General features: G+C 47.0%; 1 protein-coding gene across 1 annotated transcript in view; it reads left to right on the top strand.

Moving 5' to 3' along the window:
* LOC129527341 (myosin-11-like) overlaps positions 1 to 7,851 on the top strand; it is a gene marked incomplete at its 5' end in the record, with an annotated part of 91,335 nt that extends 83,484 nt beyond the window's left edge. Inside the window, 6 exon segments of the mRNA XM_063699801.1 lie at positions 706 to 754; positions 756 to 819; positions 1,638 to 1,790; positions 3,376 to 3,546; positions 5,267 to 5,343; positions 7,782 to 7,851. Coding sequence (XP_063555871.1) covers positions 706 to 754; positions 756 to 819; positions 1,638 to 1,790; positions 3,376 to 3,546; positions 5,267 to 5,311 — 482 coding nt within the window.
* Positions 7,852 to 20,342: the final 12,491 nt, after the last annotated feature.

Below are 20,342 nucleotides of genomic sequence, written 5' to 3'. Positions count from 1 at the left end.
GCACTTAGGGAGGCCGAGGTGGGCGGATTGCCTGAGTTCAGGACTTCGAGACCAGCCTGGGCAACACGGTCTAACTCCATCTCAACTAAAATACAAAAGAAATTAGCTGGGTGTGGTGGCAGGTATCTGTAATGCCAGCTACTCGGGAGGCTGAGGCAGGAGAATTGCTTGAACCCGGAAGGCGGAGGTTGCAGTGAGCTGAGATCGCGCCACTGCACTCCAGCCTGGGCGACAGAGCGAGACTCTGTCTCCAAAAATAAATAAATAAATAAACAAATCTATCTATCTCAGGGACTTTACATACTTTACCTTATTTAGTCCTGGGTACCAACAAGGTACCGAAGAGCTGACCCTTTTTAAAGCTGAGAAAAGCAAGACGCTGGGAGGGTAAAGAGCTTTTCCAAAGTCACATGACTTGGAAGTGTGAAGGGACAGGGACTTGAAACTAGAACTACCTGACCCTAAACCCCCAACTGGGGCCTGCTTCAGCCCACCGCAATCATTGCCTCTCAGCAAAATACTGGGGAGTGTGACCACTAATGACAGCAGCCTTTAGGACACTTCAAGCTATATTCATGGTCAGCGGGTCCCATTTCCCCAAGAGAACCCGGTGTATTCACAGATCACAAATATCCCATGCGATGTGTCTTCTTGCCAAGCTATTTCTTTTGTGATGGACTCACGATGTTTCTTTTCTCCGTCCAGCTGCTCAGAAAGTTTGCCACCTCATGGGAATTAATGTGACAGATTTCACCAGTCCTCACTCCTCGTATCAAGGTTGGGCGAGATGTGGTACAGAAAGCTCAGACAAAAGAACAGGTAATGATGTACTTGCCGTTTACTTATCACTTATCCATCCATGCACCCACCCATCCATCCATTCATCCATCTATCCACCTGTTCACTCATTCATGTATTCATTAATCCATTCACCCATGGTCTGCCTCTGCATCTGTCCATCCATCCATCTTTCTACCCACTCATTCATCTGTCTGTTCATGCATCCATCCATCCATTCATCTGCCCATCTATCTGCTCACCCATCATCTCTCCATCCCTCACTCATCCATCTGTCCATCCATCCATGACCCAGCCATCTGTCCATCTGTCCATCCATCCATCATCCATCCAGCTGTCATTCCATTCATTCATTCATTCATTCATTCATCTGTCCATCCATCCACCTATCCATCTCTTTATCCCTCATTTATTCAATACTAGAATATTCAAAGTCCCATGTCAGGTTTTGTTTGTTTGTTTTTTGTTTTTGAGCCAGAGCCTTGCTCTGTTGCCCAGGGTGGGGTGCAGTGGTGCCATCGCAGCTCACTGTAGCCTCTGCCTCCCAGATTCAAACGATTCTCCTGCCTCAGTCTCCCAAGCAGCTGGGACTACAGGCATGCACCACAACGCCTGGCTAATTTTTGTATGTTTAGTAGAGATGGGTTTTTGCCTTGTTGGCCAGGCTGGTCTTGAACTCCCGACCTCAAGTGACCCACCTGCCTCGGCCTCCCAAAGTGCTGGGATTACAGTGTGAGCCACTGCACCCGGCCAAGAATAAAAATCTTCACCACCAGCCTGGCTTATGTGAAAATGGAGCCCACTGAGAATAACCGGGTTCCCCTGGTTCCCCTCTGCAGGCTGACTTTGCTGTAGAGGTTTTGGCCAAGGCAACATATGAGCGCCTTTTCCGCTGGATACTCACCCGCGTGAACAAAGCCCTGGACAAGACCCATCGGCAAGGGGCTTCCTTCCTGGGGATCCTGGATATAGCTGGATTTGAGATCTTTGAGGTACAGCTCGGTGGGATCGTAAGAGCCATGGTCTGGTTGTCTGAGATGGGCTTTTTCTTGGAGGAATCATGATTTTGGAGAAAGGCATGTAGATGGCTACTGTAGGGTAGGAGGCTGTCTAGTTAAGGGTGGATCATTGAGGGTATAAGAGACAGAAATCCAACATGAAATGCTTTGGTTTCTGGAACTGAGAAGGCCAGACATGTAGCTGGATCCCGTAGGCAGGGTCTGATCTCCCGCCATCGTTCTCTCTCTCTCTCTGCCTTCCTCCATATTGGCTCCATTCTCAAGCAGGCTCTCCCCTCATGGGGGCAAGATGGCTGCCACAGCTCCAGACTGCCTCTCAGTAATCCTGGTAAAAAAAAAAAAAAAAAAAAAAAAGCACATATCTCTTTTCTAACAGTTCCAACCAAAATCTTGGAATTAAGTCTCACTGACTCTTACTCACCTGAATTGGGCTACATGGTCACCTCCAAGCCAAGAACTGTTTGCAGGAGCTTGCAATACCTCATGTAGTAGAAACATGGATATTGGATCCCTTACCCATGGGTTTGAAGAAAGTTCTCAGAGAAAGGGAAGGTTTTTTTTTTGTCTTGTTTTTTTTTTTTTTTTTTTTTTGAGACGGAGTCTTGCTCTGTCGCCCAGATTGGAATGCAGTGTCACAATTTCGTCTCACTGCTGCCTCCGCCTCCTGGGTTCAAGCAATTCTCTTGTCTCAGCCTCCTGAGTAGCTGGGACTACAGGAGTGTACCACTATGCCCAGCTAATTTTTTTTTTTTTTTTTAGACAGAGTCTTGCTCTGTTGCCCAGGCTGGAGTGCAGTAGTGCAATCTTGGCTCACTGCAACCTCCGCCTCCCAGGTTCAAGTGAGTCTCCTGCCTCAGCCTCTCGAGTAGCTGGGATTAGTGCCACCATGCCTGGCTACTTTTTTTTTTTTTTTTTTTGGTAGAGACAGAGTTTCACCCTGTTGGCCACGCTAGTCTCAAACTCCTGATCTCAAGTGATCCACCGGCCTTGGCCTCCCAAAGCGCTGGGATTACAGGCATGAGCCACCATTCTTGGCCAATTTTTGTATTTTTAGTAGAGAGAGGTTTCGCTATGCTTGCCAGGCTGGTCGCAAACTCCTGACCTCAAGTGATCCTCTCGCCTTGGCCTCCCTAAGTGCTGGGATTACAATCATGAGCACCACACCCAGCCAGGAGGTTTTAAGATTGATAGATGTCCCGAAAGAAGTGTACTACCGAGTCACTTTCTCTCTGCGCCTCTGTTTCCACATCTGTAAAATGTTTCCACATCTGTACATGCAGTAGCGTGCCTTACGAGGTTTGTCCATCCATAGATGGTTGTGCAGATGGAGGAGATAAGCATCTTTAAGGTGTGTGAGGGCCATGTGATGTCAACTTCACCAGCCCTGGTGGACTCCAGGCAGCATGTTTTGGGGCCTCAGCCCTGTCTGGGTGCTGGGATGGCAGAACAGGATGTGGGCGAGCCATGGGGGTGCTGTCGGGTGGAGCTTCTGTGGGGCTCCTTGTCTTCTGACTTCATACCAAGATGCTCACGCCCCGCCCCCATGCCATGTGCTCAGGTGAACTTCGAGCAGCTGTGCATCAACTACACTAACGAGAAGCTGCAGCAGCTCTTCAACCACACCATGTTCATCCTGGAGCAGGAGGAGTACCAGCGCGAGGGCATCGAGTGGAACTTCATTGACTTTGGGCTGGACCTACAGCCCTGCATCGAGCTCATCGAGCAACTGGTGAGGGGCACGTGGGTGTGTGGGGCTCCGTCACACCTTGTACGTGTGTGGCCTCTGTGGAGCTGACGTGGACCCCACACTCTCCCCAGGCACATAGCATTCCCCCACCCAATCCATCACCCAGTCCTGAAAGGCTGTAAGCTGAATCCTTGTGAACTCATAATTTCCATTAACCCACATTTTCATATTAAAGGCATTTTCTTTAATTTCTGCCTTCCTTCCATCTTCTTTTTCCTTCCTTTTTTTCTTCCCTACCCTCTTTCCCTTCCCTTTCCTTCTCTGCCATTGCTTTTTTTTTTTTTTTTTTTTTTTTTATGACATGGTCTGACTCTCTTGCCCAGGCTAGAGTGCAGTGGCACAATCTTGCCTCACTGCAACCTCCACCTCCCTGCCTCAAGTGATCCTCCCGCCTCAGCCTCCCAAGTGGCTGAGACTACAGGCGTGCACCACCACGCCCACCTAACTTTTGTATTTTCAGTAAAGACAGGGTTTCTACTAATTAGCCGGGCCTGGTGGTGCACGCCTGTGGTCCCAGCTATTTGGGAGGCTGAGGTGGGAGGACTGCTTGAGCCCTGGAGGCAGAGGTTGCTGTGAGCCGAGATTGCGCCACTGCATTCCAGCCTGGATAACAGAGTGAGACCCTGTCTCCAAAAAAAAACTTTTCTAACAGGAACCCTAGGTGAATTCAAGTCAAGCAACAAATTCATTTGCAAGAATTATGAACTCGGCTGGGCGCAGTGGCTCACACCTGTAATCCCAGCACTTCGGGAGGCCGAGGCAGGCAGATCACGAGATCAGGAGTTTCAGACCAGCCTGGCCAACGCAGTGAAACCACAGCTCTACTAGAAATACAAAAAATAACTGGGTGTGGTGGTGGGCACGTGTAATCCCAGCTACTTTGGAGGCTGAGGCAGGAGCATTGCTTGAACCCGGGAGGTTGCAGTGAGCCAAGATCGTACCACTGCACTCTAGCCTGGGCGACAGTGCGAGACTCCATCTCAAAAAAAAAAAAAAAGTTCCCACCAATTTAGCCTTTCCAATCGATGACAGCTGCCAACCTTATCAGGTAGTGAGAGCTTTGGTGAGAGCTCTGAGTCAATAGGAAGGCAGTTACAATATTTAAATTCAAATTCTTTTCACATATGGTTTTTTTTTTAGCAGCTAATAGATGTTCCCTTTACCCTGCACTTGATTCCCCAAATCTAATGTATGATAGTAAAATTATGAATATATGAATAATTTGCACACATTAAATTTTGGAATTGCTCTGAAAAGTGTTAGCATGCATTGTTAATATTTTTTTGGAAACTTCCTGATTAAGAGGTTTTCGGAAATGGAGAGCATCAGTTTGGAGCTGTGATTAAAATGAATTCCTTTATTTCTATGTTTAAGATTCTGTCGATGGTGCAGATGACATGATTTTAATGTAAATGTGAGCCTACTTTTAAGTCTTTCACTTAATGTGTTTTCATTGTGAATCTAATGATATGCAAACTCAAGCTTTCAAAATAGATGTCTCTTCCATATTTCAACAGGCCGAAATCCTAGGCAAACCCTGCTTTTTTCATTATTTTAACAGTTATTGGAAAAGTCCACTTTGGACATGTGATTTTTCTAACACTTATTGCCACCCTCACAGAGGATTCATTTTTTATAGCCTTGTGTCTAGCTTTTTTACAAAACAAATGCTGACCTAAATAATGAAAGCTTGCATTCACAGGGCCCTTGGGAGATGCTGGGTGCTGTGCTGTGTGTTTTGCAATGATTCTCAGCTGATCTTCTCATCAACCCAGTAAGGTATATTATTACTCCCATTCCACAGATATGAGTATGCTAAGGCTGACGCTGAGAAGTTACAGCTCTTGCCCAAGGTACAACAGCAAGAATAGGGCAACGGGGCCAGGCGCAGTGGCTCACACCTGTAATCCCGGCACTTTGGGAGGCTGAGGCGGGAGGATCAGATGAGCCCAGGAGTTCAAGACCAGCTGGGCAACGTAGTGAGACCTCATCTCTACTAAAAAAAATTTTAAAAATTACCCAGGAATCGTGGCACATACCTGTAGTCCCAGCCACTCAGGAGGCTGAGGCAGGCAGGTTGCTTGAGCCTAAAAATTTGAGACAGCAGTGAGTGCTATGACTGTGCCACTGCACTCCAGCATCGGTGACAGAGACCATGTCTAAAAAAAAGAGTAGGGCAACAGGTAAAAAGTAAAGAGTTTAAAGTAGAAAAGTGAGATCAGATTTGTGTTAAAAAGAGGGGAAAGGATAGATGAAAAGCTGTTATAATAATTCAGTGGGAGCAACGGACAGGATTTAGAGTGATGAACCCAAGACAAGCTAAAGTTGATTAAATGGTACAGTGGACTAGACGTGAAGGAATTGAGTCACCCAAAAAAATTTAGGCCAGGCGCGGTGGCTCATGCCTGTAATCCCAGCACTTTGGGAGGCCAAGGAGGGCAGATCACTGGAGGTCAGGAGATGGAGACCAGCCTGGCCAACATGGTGAAACACCATCTCTACTAAAAATACAAAAATTAGCTGGGCGTGGTAGCGGGCACCTGTAATCCCAGCTACTTGGAAGGCTGAGGCAGGAGAATCGCTTGAACCCAGAAGGCGGAGGTTGCAGTGAGCTGAGATTGCGCCACTGTACTCCAGCCTGGGTGACAGAGCGAGAGTCCATCTCAAAAAAAAGAAAAAAAGCGCGTGCTGCCTGTTTCATGAGAAGAGACTGCCATGGAGACAGGGGGGAAGCTGCAGACAGTTAAGAGGTAAGGTAGGTGCAATTCTTATTATTACTCCCCTTCCACAGATGAGTAGGCTGAGGCTGAGGCTGAGAAGTTACAGCTCTTGCCCAAGGTCCAACAGCAAGAATAGGGCAACAGGGCCAGGCGCGGTGGCTCACACCTGTAATCCTGGCACTTTGGGAGGCCAAGGCGGGAGGATCAGATGAGCCCAGTAGTTCAAGACCAGCCTGGCCAACATGGTGAAACCCCATCTGTACAAAAAATACAAAAGTTGGTGGGGCGCAGTGGTTCACAAGGTCCCAGCACTTTGGGAGGCCGAGGCAGGTGGATCACGAGGTCAGGAGATGGAGACCATCCTGGCTAACATGGTGAAACCCTGTCTCTACTAAAAGTACAAAACTTAGCCAGGCGTGGTGGCACACGCCTGTAGTCCCAGCTACTCGGGAGGCTGAGGCAGGAGAATCGCTTGAATCCAAGAGGCGGAGGTTGCAGTGAGCCGAGATCACACCACTGCACTCCAGCCTGGGTGACAGAGTGAGACTCCATCTCAAAAAAAAAAAAAAAGAAAAAGTTAGACAGGTGTGGTGGCACATACCTGTAATCCCAGCCACTTGGAGGCTGAGGCAGGAGAATCGCTTGAACCCCAAGCAGTGGAGACTACAGTAAGCTGAGATCGCACCAATGCACTCCAGCCTCGGTGACAGAGTGAGACTCCATCTCAAAAGAAGAAGAAGAATTAATTAATTAATTAAAAATAAAAATAATAGCCATCTTGGCAACAATTGGTGCTGCCTAAATGAGGAGGCAGGGCCAGCTGTGGAGCCCTCCTGGGGGCCTGGTCAGCAGGGTACCTGTCCTCCACCCCCTAGTGCCTGCTACCCCTGGGGTGAAGCCAACTGAGCATGGAGACTGAGAGCCTGCCAAGAGCAAAAGAGGTTTTCAGGAGGGGACCTCAAGAAGCCTGGTTCCAATGCCAGCATGAGCATCTGGTTCTCAGTCAGTGTTCCTCCTGGGCATTCTGCAGGAGATCATTTCTTTTCTTTTCTTTTCTTTTGAGACAGAGTCTCACTCTGTTCCCCAGGCTGCAGTGCAGTGGTGCGATCTCAGCTCACTGCAACCTCCGCCTCCTGAGTTCAAGCGATTCTCCTGCCTCAGCCTCCTAAGTAGCTAGGACTACAGGTGCCTGCCACCACGCCCAGCTAATTTTTGTATTTTTAATAGAGATGGGGTTCACCATGTTGGTCAGGCTGGTCTCAAACTCCCGACCTCAGGTGATCTGCCCGCCTCAGCCTCCCAAAGCGCTGAAATTACAGGCGTGAGCCACTGCTCCCGGCAAGAGATCATTTCTCATCCAGATGGCTACTGAGAGCAGGACTCCAGAGAGTGTTCATTTTTTAGTGCAATGTGGGAACCAGGCCTTTAACCCACCCTGTGGGCTTTCCACTAAGAGCCCACAGAGGCAGGTTCAAGGCCTGGTTCTCCCACCTACAGGGCTTGAGCAATTCACTTTCCCTCCCTGAGTGTTGGTGACCTGTGCTGTGAAATAGAGAGAGACACCTACGACCTGCTGTCAGAGCCCATCAAGGTAAGATCACAAGAGGGAGGTGCCCATCAACATGGGTCTTGTTCATGGAAGAGGCGCAGAGGAAAGATTCATGCATGAGTAATGACTGGCGGCAATTTCCTGCCTGCCTTTGGAATGAATCAAAAATAAGTGAAAACGTGTGGCTGAGGCAAAGCATTTGGGTCTTCAGGGACTCTGCAGTGGACCAGAGGAGGCCTGGGGCTGGCTGAGTCATCTAAGTGGGTGATCGGTTTTTTCCTGTTTGCAAAACGGGAGTCAAGTTCCAGAGGGGATACGTGGAGTGGGATTAAACGTTTCTCTCCAAGCATCCTCCCAGTGGAAGGCTTCCCAAGAAGCATCACTGGGTAACTTTCCGTTGCCACTATCTGAAAGAGGTGGGAGGAGGAGTGGCAAATTTCTTTTTTCTTTTTTCTTTTTCTTTTTTTTTTTTTTTTTGAGACAGCGTCTTGCTGTGTCACCCAGGTTGGAGTCCAGTGGTACGATCTCGGCTCACTGCAACCTCTGCCTCTCAGGTTCAAGCAATTCTCCTGCCTCAGCCACCCAAGTAGCTAGCTGGGAATAAAGGGGCGTGCCACCACGCCTGGCTATTTTTGGGTTTTTTTGTATTTTTAGTAGAGACAGGGTTTCACCATGTTGGCCAGGGTGGTTTCGATCTTCTGACCTTATGATCCACCTGCCTCAGCCTCCCAAAGTGCTGGGATTACAGGCGTGAGCCACCACGCCTGGCCAGAATGGCAAATTTCTTATCCAAAGATAGTGTCTCTCTAAATCCCGAAACTTTTTTTTTTTTTTTTTTTGAGACAGAGTTTCACTCGGTCACCTAGGCTAGAGTACAGTGGTACCATCTTGGTTCACTGCAAACCCCGCCTCCCAGGTTCAAGTGATTCTCATGCCTCACCCTCCAGAGTAGCTGGGATTATAGGCATGTGCCACGACGGCCAGCTAATTTTTGTATTTTTAGTAGAGATGGGGTTTCACCACGTTGGCCAGGCTGGTCTCGGACTCCTGGCCTCAATCCACCATGCTGGGATTATAGGTGTGAGCCACCGCGCCCAGCCTAAATTCTGAAACCTTTATAGATGAAATGGATTACTTCAAAATAATACAGGAGAGGCAGATGTAGGTACGTGTATAGATTATACCAGGTCAGCCTGATTTGATGGGTGATGGATATGTGAGGGATTTATTTTTAATCAATAAAAGTTTGTTGTTTTTAAAGAGCAAAAAGTTTTTTTTTTTTGAGACAGAGTCTTGCTCTGTTGCCCAGGCTGGAGTGCAGTGGTGTGATCTCAGCTCACTGCAAGCTCTGCCTCCCGGGTTCACACCATTCTCCTGCCTCAGCCTCCTGAGTAGCTGGGACTACAGGCTCCTGCCACCACACCTGGCTAATTTTTTTGTATTTTTAGTAGAGATAGGGTTTCACCGTGTTAGCCAGGATGGTCTTGATCTCCTGACCTCGTGATCCTACCGCCTCAGCGTCCCAAAGTGCTGGGATTAGAGGCGTGAGCCACCACAGCCAGCCTAGCAAAAAGTTATTTTAAATATAATATCCAATACTCAATATGTATCGAGTCTTTTTTCTTCTTAAAAAAATTTTTATTTCTCAATTATACATAAAAGAGTGTTTTTAAAGTTAACATTCTTTTTTTTTTTTTTGAAGACAGAGTCTTACTCTGTCACCCAGGCTGGAGTGCAGTGGTGCAATCATAACTCACTGTAACCTTAAACTCCTGGGTTCAAGTGATTCTTCTGCCTCAGCCTCCCCAGTAGCTGGGATTATAGGCTTGCAACCACGACCGGCTAATTTTTTTTCAGAGATGGGGTCTCGCTATATTGCCCAGGCTGGTCTCAAACTTCTGGTCTCAAGTGATCCTCCCACCTCACTCTCCCAAACTGTTGGGATTACAGGCATTAGCCACCATGCCTGGCCTAAAATTAATATTTTTTAACCAAGCAATTCCACGTTTAGGAATTTTGCATGGAAGAGATACAAAGCAGATTACTAGAAAGAGCTGGGTTTTTAACTGCAAAAAAAATTGGAAATAACCAAAATGCCTATTAATAAAAGACTGCTTAACATTTATACTATAATTTAAAAATTATAGTATGCCTATTCAATAGAATGCTAGGCACTGTTTACCAAAAAAAGATGATATGAGGCTGGGCGTGGTGGCTCATGCCTGCAATCCCAGGACTTTGGGAGGCCAAGGCGGGCAAATCACTTGAGGTCAGGAGTTGGAGACTAGCCTGGCCAACGTGGTGAAATCCCGTCTCTACTAAAAATACAAAAATTAGCCAGGCATGTTAGTGTGCACCTGGAATCCCAGCTACTCGGGAGGTTGAGGCAGGAGAATCGTGCCACTGCATTCCAGCCCAGACCACAGAGAAAGGCTCCGTCTCAAAAAAAAAAAAAAAAAAAAAAAAAAAAAGTAAATAAAAGGATGATCTGAAAGCAAAAAATAAACTAAGAAAAATAGTTGTATCTCAGGCCAGGCACAGTGGCTCATGCCTGTAATCCTAGCACTTTGAGAAGCCAAGGTGGGTGAATCATGAGGTCAGGAGATTGAGACCATCCTGGCTAACATGGGGAAACTCCATCTCTATTAAAAATACAAAAAGTTAACCAGGCAGGGTGGCATGCACCTGTAGTCTCAGCTACTCGAGAGGCTGAGGCAGGAGAATCTCTTGAACCTGGGAGGCGGAGGTTGCAGTGAGCCAAGATTGCTCCACTGCACTCCACCCTGAGCAACAGAGCAAGACTCCGTCTCAAGAAAACAAAAACAAACAAACAAAAAACCCAAAAATTAGCCGGGCATGGTGGCAGGTGCCTGTAATCCCAGCTACTTGTGAGGCTGAGGCAGGAGAATCACTTGAACCCAGGAAGCGGAGGTTGCAGTGAGCCAACATTGCGCCACTGCACTCCAGGCTGTGAGACTCCACCTTGAAAAAAAAAATACAGAATGAATTAGGTTTTTCAACGCAGCACTGAAGTCCTCCAAGTCCGTCAAATGGTTAAATAAATTTGATGGAATGAATTCAGCAGAGACCTGAACAGGGACCAGAAGCGACCATGAGAACATGAGCACTCTAGTGCTCTTGACCTTGAGAATCCACAGGGAATACACTTGGGGTTCAACTCAGTCTTTAGAATCCAAGGGGCAGAGAGATCCCAAATAGCATCTGGGCACATGTAAACATTGAAGTAGATTTTTATGTTCTAACAAAGAATGATGGCCATAAGGGCCAGGCACGGTGGCTGACGCCTGTAATCCCAGCACTTTGGGAGGCCGAGGCGGGTGGATTACCTGAGGTCAGGCGTTCGAGACCAGCCTGGCCAACATTGCAAAACCCTATCTCTACTAAAAAATGCAAAAATTAGCCAGGCCTGGTGGCACGTGCCTGTAGTCCCAACTACTCAGGAGGCTGAGGAAGGAGAATCCCTTGAACCCTGGAGGCAGAGGTTGCAGTGAGCCGAGATTGTGCCACTGCACTTCAGCCTGGGTGACAGAGCAAGACTCTGTCTCAAAAAAAAAAAAAAAAGAAAAGAAAAGAAAAAGAAAGAAAGATGGCCGTAGTACACTATTAAGTTTCGGGTGTAGGGGTTAGTCATCGAATATTGTTAAGGTGGGTCCTATTTCCATTTGAAATGTAAATATCATGTACATGACAACAGATTCTTTCATATAGATTCAAGATCAAAACGGCATACCTGCTAAGATAGACTGTTGACTCCAGGGGTTTCTTTCTTTATTTTTATTTTTTATTTTTGAGACGGAGTCTTGCTCTGTCATCCAGGCTGGAGTGCAGTGGCGCGATCTCTGCTCACTTCAAGCTCCACCTCCCCGGTTCACACCATTCTCCTGCCTTAGCCTCCCGAGTAGCTGGGACTACAGACTCTCGCCACCACACCCAGCTAATTTTTTTCTTTGCTTTTTTTTTTTTTTTTTTTTTTTTGAGGCAGAGTCTCACTGTGTCGCCCAGGCTGGAGTGCAATGGCTTGGCTCACTGCAAGCTCCGCCTCCTGGGTTCACGCCATTCTCCTGCCTCAGCCTCCCAAGTAGCTGGGACTACAGGCGCCCGCCACTACGCCCGGCTAATTTTTCGTATTTTTAGTAGAGACGGGGTTTCGCCGTGTTAATCAGGATGGTCTCGATCTCCTGACCTTGTGATCCGCCCGCCTCGGCCTCCCAAAGTGCTGGGATTACAGGCGTGAGCCACCGCGCCCAGCCTCTTTGTATTTTTTAGTAGAGACGGGGTTTCACCCTGTTAGCCAGGATGGTCTTGATCTCCTGACCTCATCATCCGCCTGCCTCGGCCTCCCAAAGTGCTGGGATTACAGGCGTGAGCCACCGCACCTGGCCTACTCCAGGGGTTTCTATCAATACCATAAGAAACCTTTTCCCTTTGACATACTCTGAATTTTGTTGTTTGGGGGCTGTGTGTGTGTGTGTGTGTGTGTGTGTGTATGTGTATGTGTATGTGCAGTGTCCATCTGTATGAGTGCCAGTGCCTGCTACATTCCTGGTTCTGTATTGAGGAGAAGGATGTATAAAGAACCATGAAATATTAGCCCTCACTTTGTTTTGAATTCTGAGTAATGTTAATTTTTTTCTTTTTTTTTTTTTTTTTTTTGAGACAGTCTTGTCTGTCGCCCAGGCTGGAGTGCAGTGATGTGATCTTGGCTCACTGCAAGCTCCACTTCCCAGGTTCACGCCATTCTCCTGCCTCAGCCTCCCGAGTAGCTGGGACTACAGGTGCCTGCCACTATCCGTGGCTAATTTTTTTTTTTTTTTTTTTTTTTTTTTAGTAGAGACGGGGTTTCACCGTGTTAGCCAGGATGGTCTCGATCTCCTGAACTTGTGATCCACCCGCCTCGGCCTCTCAAAGTGCTGGGATTACAGGCATGAGCCACTGCGCCCGGCCGAGTAATGTTAATTTTTCTCAAAACTGAATTTTCTTAAAAGAATTTTTTTTCTTTTAGATTTAATGAGGTATTGCTAACTGAAGCCAGTTTGACATAGTGAGAGAGATGTCAAATTGATTTGAAAGGTGTGCAGCCTGATTTAAAACTAAACGCTGAATCCTTTTAAAGAACAATAACACATATTTTACATGCAAAAAAATCATGTATATATGTTAGTATATGCATAGGAAAATCTAGAAAGAAGAGTGTTAGCCAAGCCATCCAATGTCTTATTTCTCTGTATGTTCTCAGCACCTTCTCAGTTAGATGCTGAGAACATACAGAGAAATAAGAAGTTTGAATGTAAATTCCACGAAGAAAGAGAACTTTTGTTTTGTTCTCTGTTATGTTCCCAGTGTCTGACACATGATATCTACTTGGTAAATATTTATGGGCTGGAAGGGAGAAGGAAGGAAGGGAGGATGAGAGGAGGGAGGGAGCGGTAGAAAAGAGTCCTGGCCCCCAAGTTGTTCACTGTTACTCACAGCCAGGCTTGGAAACAGATGTGTGGGCAGAGTGCAAAGAACATTGGGAGAAAAGGGCTCTGAGTTGGTAGGGACTTTGCATAAACTCTCTCTTGTCCTTATGTTAGCATCCTCCTTTCCTCAGAAGAGAAGTCATTTGCAAAGTCATCAGGCATGAAGCCCATCTTCAAATTCAAGGCTTAGCGGGCATGGTGGTTCAGGCCTATAACCTCAGCGTTTTGGGGGGCTGCAGCAAGAGGATTGCTTGAGCCCATGAGTTCGAGACCAGTCTAAGAGACCCTATCTCTTAGAAAAAAATTAATTAGGCTGGGCACGGTGGCTCATGCCTGTAATCCCAGCACCTTGGGAGGCTGAGGTGGGCAGATCACCTGAGGTCAGGAGTTCAAGACAAGCCCAGCCAACAGGACGAAACCCTATCACTACTACTAAAAATATAAAAATCAGCCAGGGGTGGTGGCAGGTGTCTGTAATCCCACCTACTCAGTAGGCTGAGGCAGGAGAATCCCTTGAACCCGGGAGGTGGCTACAATGAGCCAAGATCGTGCCATTGCACTGCAGCCTGGGTGACAAAGCGAGACTCCATCTCGGGAAAAAATAAAAAATAAATAATAATAATAATAAAACAAATTCAAGGCTTATGTGGTTGCAGAGAACACTCTTCTTTCAGGACAAATGAGAACCAGATATTCCTGTTAAGTCGGGGGCACAAGTGTTGGCAATGAATATACTGTATCTCCAAAGCAGATAGATCTTAGACAACCAGAATCTCTGGGGAAAGGCCACATTCATCAACCTCTGGGGGAAACTGGCTTCAGGTGACTCAGAGGTGACACCCAATGTCGCTCTGGGTAACTACACAGAAATCCTAAATGGTGTTAAAGAAGAGGGAGCAAGGCTGCCCTTTACTTCCAATGCTGTCCAGCCAGCTCCATAAGGCTCTGAGAGGCTGGCTCAGGTGAGCCAGGGCTCAAGTGAGGAGACTGGCCAGGGCTTGGCTAAAAGAGCCTCTCACTCAAAAGTAAGCCCAAAGCGAAATAAGCTGCATTCTCAGGGCTGCTGTATATTTTCTTCGCCTGAATAAGCTGCTGCTGATTTAGTTATCCGGGTTCTTCTCGGATTCCTGTGGCTGCATTTGAATAGCAGAAATCCTGGCAAGAGGAGATGAAGATCTGGGCTAAAAACTTCACTGAGGCTAACTAACATCTCAGGAGGACCCTGGAGTCACATGAGCCTGGTGGGAATCTGCTTTGCCTCCTACCAGCTATGTAGTGCTGGTCACACAACTTCACCTTGCTAAGCCTCAGTTTCTTGCTTTTAAATGGAGATGATGATACCTATTTTGCGAGGTTGCTGAGTTGATTGCATGAGATCACCGACGTGCACAGTAATAAAATAGAAAAGGCTTAGCAAGTATTGCTGTCATTACTACTGTGGCTGACATTTACTAAGCCCTTACCAAAGCCTTTGACAGTCACTGTCTTTTTTCCTTCCTTCCTTCCTTTCTCTCTCTTTTTCTTTTTTTGAGACAGGGTCTAGCTCTGTTGCCCAGGCTGGAGTAGAGTGGCCCGATCACAGCATCATGGCTCACAGCAGCCTCGACCTCCTGGGCTCAAGCAATCCTCCCATCTCAGCCCCCTCCCCTACAAGAAGCTGGGATTACAGGCATGCGGCAGGCACCACACCCAGCTAATTTTCAAATTTTTTGTAGAGACAGTGTCTCGCTATGTTGCCCAGGCTGGTCTCCAAGTCCTGGCCTCAAGCAATCCACCCACTTCAGCCTCCCGAAGTGCTAGGATTACCGACATGAGCCACCACACCCAACAAATCACTGCCTTTTTCAATGCTCACAACAAACCTCTGAAGTAGCTAATATTTCTTTTCTTTTTTTTGAGACAGAGTTTCACTCTTGTCGCTCAGGCTGGAGTACAGTGGCGCGATCTTGGCTCACTGCAACCTCCGCCTCCCGGGTTCAAGCGATTCTCCTGCCTCAGCTTCCCAAGTAGCTGAGAGTACAGGTGCCTGCCACCACGCCCGGCTAATTTTTATATTTTTAGTAGAGACGAGGTTTCGCCATGTTGGCCAGGCTGGTCTCGAACTCCTGACCTCAGGTGATCCACCCACCTCGGGCTCCCAAAGTGCTGGGATTACAGGCGTGAGCCACTGCGCCCAGTAAGTTTCCATTTTAAACACTCCACAGTCTGTATTTCCTATGAATTGGTACTTGGATCTACAGACTTGTTTGTATTTATGTTCAATCTTTTTGCCAAAAAATATTTCAAAAATGGTGTTGAGCGTGCTTTCCTCACAGATGCACAATCACCAATTGTCTCTTTGGTATCAGCAGCCATTGGTGCTTGATGATAGGATCCACAGTTCATTAGGAGTGCTTTTTTATTTCTGTTTGGTGAGGTGACCAGGTCACCAACCCTTCCCAGTTCACCTGGAACTTCCCCCGTTTTGGCATCTTCAGTCCCATGTCCCAGGAAACCACTCAGTCCCAGGACAGCTGGTCACCCTGCAGGAAAGCCATGTTTTAGGCAGTGACTCTTCCCACCCCCACTCTGCCTCCCTTTGCTGTAGTGGGCAGAGAAGTAGGAGACAGGATGTGGATAACGGGCTGGAGAATGCAGGGCGAGGGGTCTGTATCTAGTGGCCAGTCTTGGGTGTGATTGACACCTTAGTAGTTGTCCGCCTAGTATCCGCTTTCACCTTCTTGCAATCCCCTGATTTTTGGTTAGGTAATGGTCCCTACCCACAGCCCACATGCTTCACGGGCACTGATGCTAGCGCCAGCTTCCATGACCAGCTCCCTTCCAGAACCCAGGACGAAGCTGGTCAGTGCAAGCCAGTCCCCATGCCACACCTTGGGCCAATAAATCACAAGGGGTAATTTGTCAGAGGCATTTGGGAAAACATTTCCTTATTCCTTTTTTAAAAAAATTATATTTACTTTTATTTTTTTCATCTAGAATTTCTGATGAAGATCACTCTTTAAAATATGTATATGTGGCCGGGAACGGTGGCTCACACCTGTAATCCCAGCATTTTGGGAGGCCGAGGCGGGCAGATCACGAGGTCAGGAGATTGAGACTCTCCTGGCTAATATGGTGAAACCCCGTCTCTACTAAAAGTACAAAAAATTAGCTGGGCGTGGCATCGTGTGCCTGTAGTCCTAGCTACTCGGGAGGCTGAGGCAGGAGAGTGGCGTGAACCTGGGAGGTGGAGCTTGCAGTGAGCCAAGATCGCGCCACTGTACTCCAGCCTGGGCGACAGAGCGAGACTCCGTCTCTCAAAAATAAATAAAATGAATAAAATATGTGTATGTACGTATGTACACACACACACACCAACCATTGGCTGGGCATGGTGGCTCACACCTTCCTGCACTTTGGGAAGCTGAGGCAGGAGGATATCCTGAGCCCAGGAGTTTGAGACCTGCCTGAGCATCATAGTGAGACCCCATCAGAACAAAAAAAATTGTTTAATTAAAATATATATAATTGAATTTTATTTTATATATTATATATATGTTTATATATATACCATATATATATATATATAAAAATAATTCAAATAGTTGAATTTAGGCTGGTCAAGGTGGGTCACACCTGTAATCCCAGCACTTTGGGAGATTGAGGCGGGTGGATCACACCTCAGGTCAGGAGTTCGAGACCAGCCTGGCCAACATGATGAAACCGCATCTCTACTAAAAATACAAAAATTAGCCGGGTGTGGTGGCAAGCGCCAGTAATCCCAGCTACTCGGGAGGCGAGTTTATGTTACTTTGTGTAAACATGTGCTTTCATTCCTCTCAGTCAGAGATACCTAGGAATAAGATTGCTGGATCAATTTATCTTTACATTTTTATTAAACTTTCCAACTGCTTTCCAAAGTGGCAGGCCCCATTTTACTTTCCTACCGGCAATGTGGGAGAGTTTCTGTTTCTCCATATCATCACCACTTATTATTCTCTTTTTGAGTATTAGTCATCCTAGTGGATATGAAGTAGTATCTCATTATGCATTGCTTTTCTTAAAGATATGGTCTCACTCCGTTGCCCAGGCTGGAGTACAGTGGCACAATCATAGCTCACAGTAGCCTCAAACTTCTGGGCTAAAACTATCCCCCCACCTCAGCCTCAGCCTCCTTAGTGGCTAGGACTAAAGGCACACACCACTGCACCTGGCTAATTTTTTACCTTTTTTTTTTTTTTTTTTGAGATAAGAGTTTAGCTTTTATTGCCCAGGCTGGAGTGCAACGGTACGATCTCGGCTCACCGCAACCTCCACCTCCCGGGTTCAAGCAATTCTCCTGCCTCAGCCTCCCAAGTAGCTGGGATTACAGGCATGTGCCACCATGCCTGGCTAATTTTGCATTTTTAGTAGAGACAGGGTTTCTACATGTTGGTCAGGCTGGTCTTGAACTCCCGACCTCAGGCGATCTGCCTGCTCTGGCCTCCCAAAGTGCTGGGATTATAGGTATAAGCCACCATGCCCAGCTCTCTGGGTTCTTTCCTTCCTTCCTTCCTTTCTTTCTTTCTTCTTTCATTCTTTCTTTTTTTCTTTTCTTTTTTTTTTTTTTTTTTTTGTAGAAGCCACAGGAAGAAACAAATCATGAGGGGATGCTTTGACAAGCTACAAACACTGGAGTCATAATATACCTGTATTTAACTTGGTAAATCCAACCATGCATGTTTGAATGTGAGAGAGACAGAGAAAGAAAGAGACAGAAATGAGACAGACAGAAAGAATAATGCTTTAAATAATGCAGGGGTTTCTGCCCTCCACTCTTAAGAACATAGAACCCATGGGCTGAATAGAAGGAGGAGAGGGCACAGCTGTCCTTCCCTCAGCCTGTCTCAATCCAGGGCCTTCACATTCCCTATGCTCAGCATGACTCCAGCATTTTGTTTTTGTTTTTGTTTGTTTTTAAGACAGAGTCTCACTCTGTCACCCAGGCTGGATTGCATTGGCACCATTTCCGCTCAGTGAAGCATCCACCTCCCGGGTTCAAGCGTTTCTCCTGCTTCAGCCTCCTGAGTAGCTAGGACTACAGGGACGTACCACCACACCTGGCTAATTTTTTTCGTATTTTTAGTAGAGATGGGGGTTTTACCTTCGTGGTCAGCCTGGTCTCAAATTCCTGGCCTCAAGTGATCCACCCACCCCAGCCTCCCAAAGTGCTGAGATTACAGGTGTGAGTTACTGCACCCTGCTTATTTATTTTTGAAACACGGTCTCCCTATGTTGTCCAGGCTGGACTGCAGTGGTGCCATCAGAGCTCACTGTAGCCTCGAACTCCTGGTCTCAAGGGATGTCCCTGCCTCAGCCTTCCAAGTAGCTGGGACTACAAGCACACACTACCTCATTGGCTATTATATCTTTTTATATATTTATTTATTTGTTTGTTTATTTTTTCAGAGAGAGTTTTGCTTTTATTGCCCAGGCTGGAGTGCAATGGCGTGATCTCGGCCACCGCAACCTCTGCCTCCCGGGTTGAAGCGATTCTTCTGCCTCAGCCTCCCGAGTAGCTGGGATTACAGGCATGCATCACCATGCCTGGCTAGTTTTTTTTATTTTTTTTATTTTTTATTTTTAGTAGAGATGGGGTTTCTCCATGTTGGTCAGGCTGGTCTTGAACTCCCGACCTCAGGTGATCCACCCACCTCAACCTTCCAAAGTGCTGGGATAACAGGCATGAGCCACCGCGCCCGGCTGGCTATTATATCTTTAACACATCTCCAAGGTTTCCTCATCTCCATTTTGAACAGAGAGGGCTTCAGCAGGTAACAGCATCTGGCCTAAATGTATTTTATTTCTTTTGTATATGTTTTGTTTTGTTTTCTGTTCCTGTTTTTTTGTTTTGTTTTGTTTTGTTTTGTTTTTGACACGGAGTCTGTGTCATCTCTGCTTACTGCAAACTCCATCTCCCAGGTTCAAGCGATTCTCCTGCCTCAGCCTTCCAAGTACCTGGGATTACAGGTGCGCACCACCACGCCCAGCTAATTTTTGTATTTTTAGTAGAGACAGGGTTTTGCCATGTTGGTCACGCTGGTCTTAAACTCCTGACCTCAGGTGATTCACCCGCCTCGGCCTCCCAAAGTGCTGGGATTACAGGCGTGAGCTACCGCACTCTGCCTATAAAAAATGTAAGGCCAGGTATGGTGGCTCATGACTGTAATCCCGGGACTTTGGGAGGCTGAGGTGGGCAGATCACATGAGGTCAGGAGTTTGAGACCAGCCTGGCAACATCGTGAAACCCCCGTCTCTACTAAAACTACAAAAATTAGTTGGGTGTGGTGGCACGCGCCTATAGTCCCAGCTACTTGGGACTTAAAGCAGGAGAATCTCTTGAACCTGGTAGGGGGAGGTTTCAGTGAGCCGAGACCGCAATAGTGCATTCCAACCTGGGCGACAGAGCAAGACTCCATCTCCAAAAAAAAAAAAAACATCCAGTTTATCACCTGTATCACAGGCAGTACTGGTGTTCTGCTGTTTTCTGGTAAAATCTTCACTTCATGTTTTAAAATTTGTGGTTATGTACCAAGTATCACAGCCAATTCGTTAATCTTCCTTTCTTATAAATTATACTATTAGTTTTGCCTCTTTTTTTTTTTTTCTTTTTTTTTTGAGACAGAGTCTTGCTCTGTCACCCAGGCTGGAGTGCAGTGGCGCGATCTCGGCTCACTGCCAGCTCCACCTCCCAGGTTCACGCCATTCTCCTGCCTCGGCCTCCCAAGTAGCTGGGATTACAGGCGCCCACCACCATGGCCAGCTAATTTTTTGTATTTTTAGTAGAGACGGGGTTTCACCATGTTAGCCAGGATGGTCTCGATCTCCTGACCTTGTGATCCACCCGTCTCGGCCTCCCAAAGTGCTGGGATTACAGACATGAGCCACCGTGCCTGGCTTTTTTTTTTATTTTAAGACGGAGTTTTGCTCTTGTTGCCCAGGCTGGAGTGCAATGGCGCGATCTCAGCTCACTGCAACCTCTGCCTCCCGGGTTCAGGGGATTGTCCT

The sequence above is a fragment of the Gorilla gorilla genome, chromosome 18 (assembly GCF_029281585.2).
Source record: "Gorilla gorilla gorilla isolate KB3781 chromosome 18, NHGRI_mGorGor1-v2.1_pri, whole genome shotgun sequence".
NCBI classification, from domain to species: Eukaryota; Metazoa; Chordata; class Mammalia; order Primates; family Hominidae; genus Gorilla; species Gorilla gorilla.
This window is presented reverse-complemented; position numbering and strand designations above follow the sequence as displayed.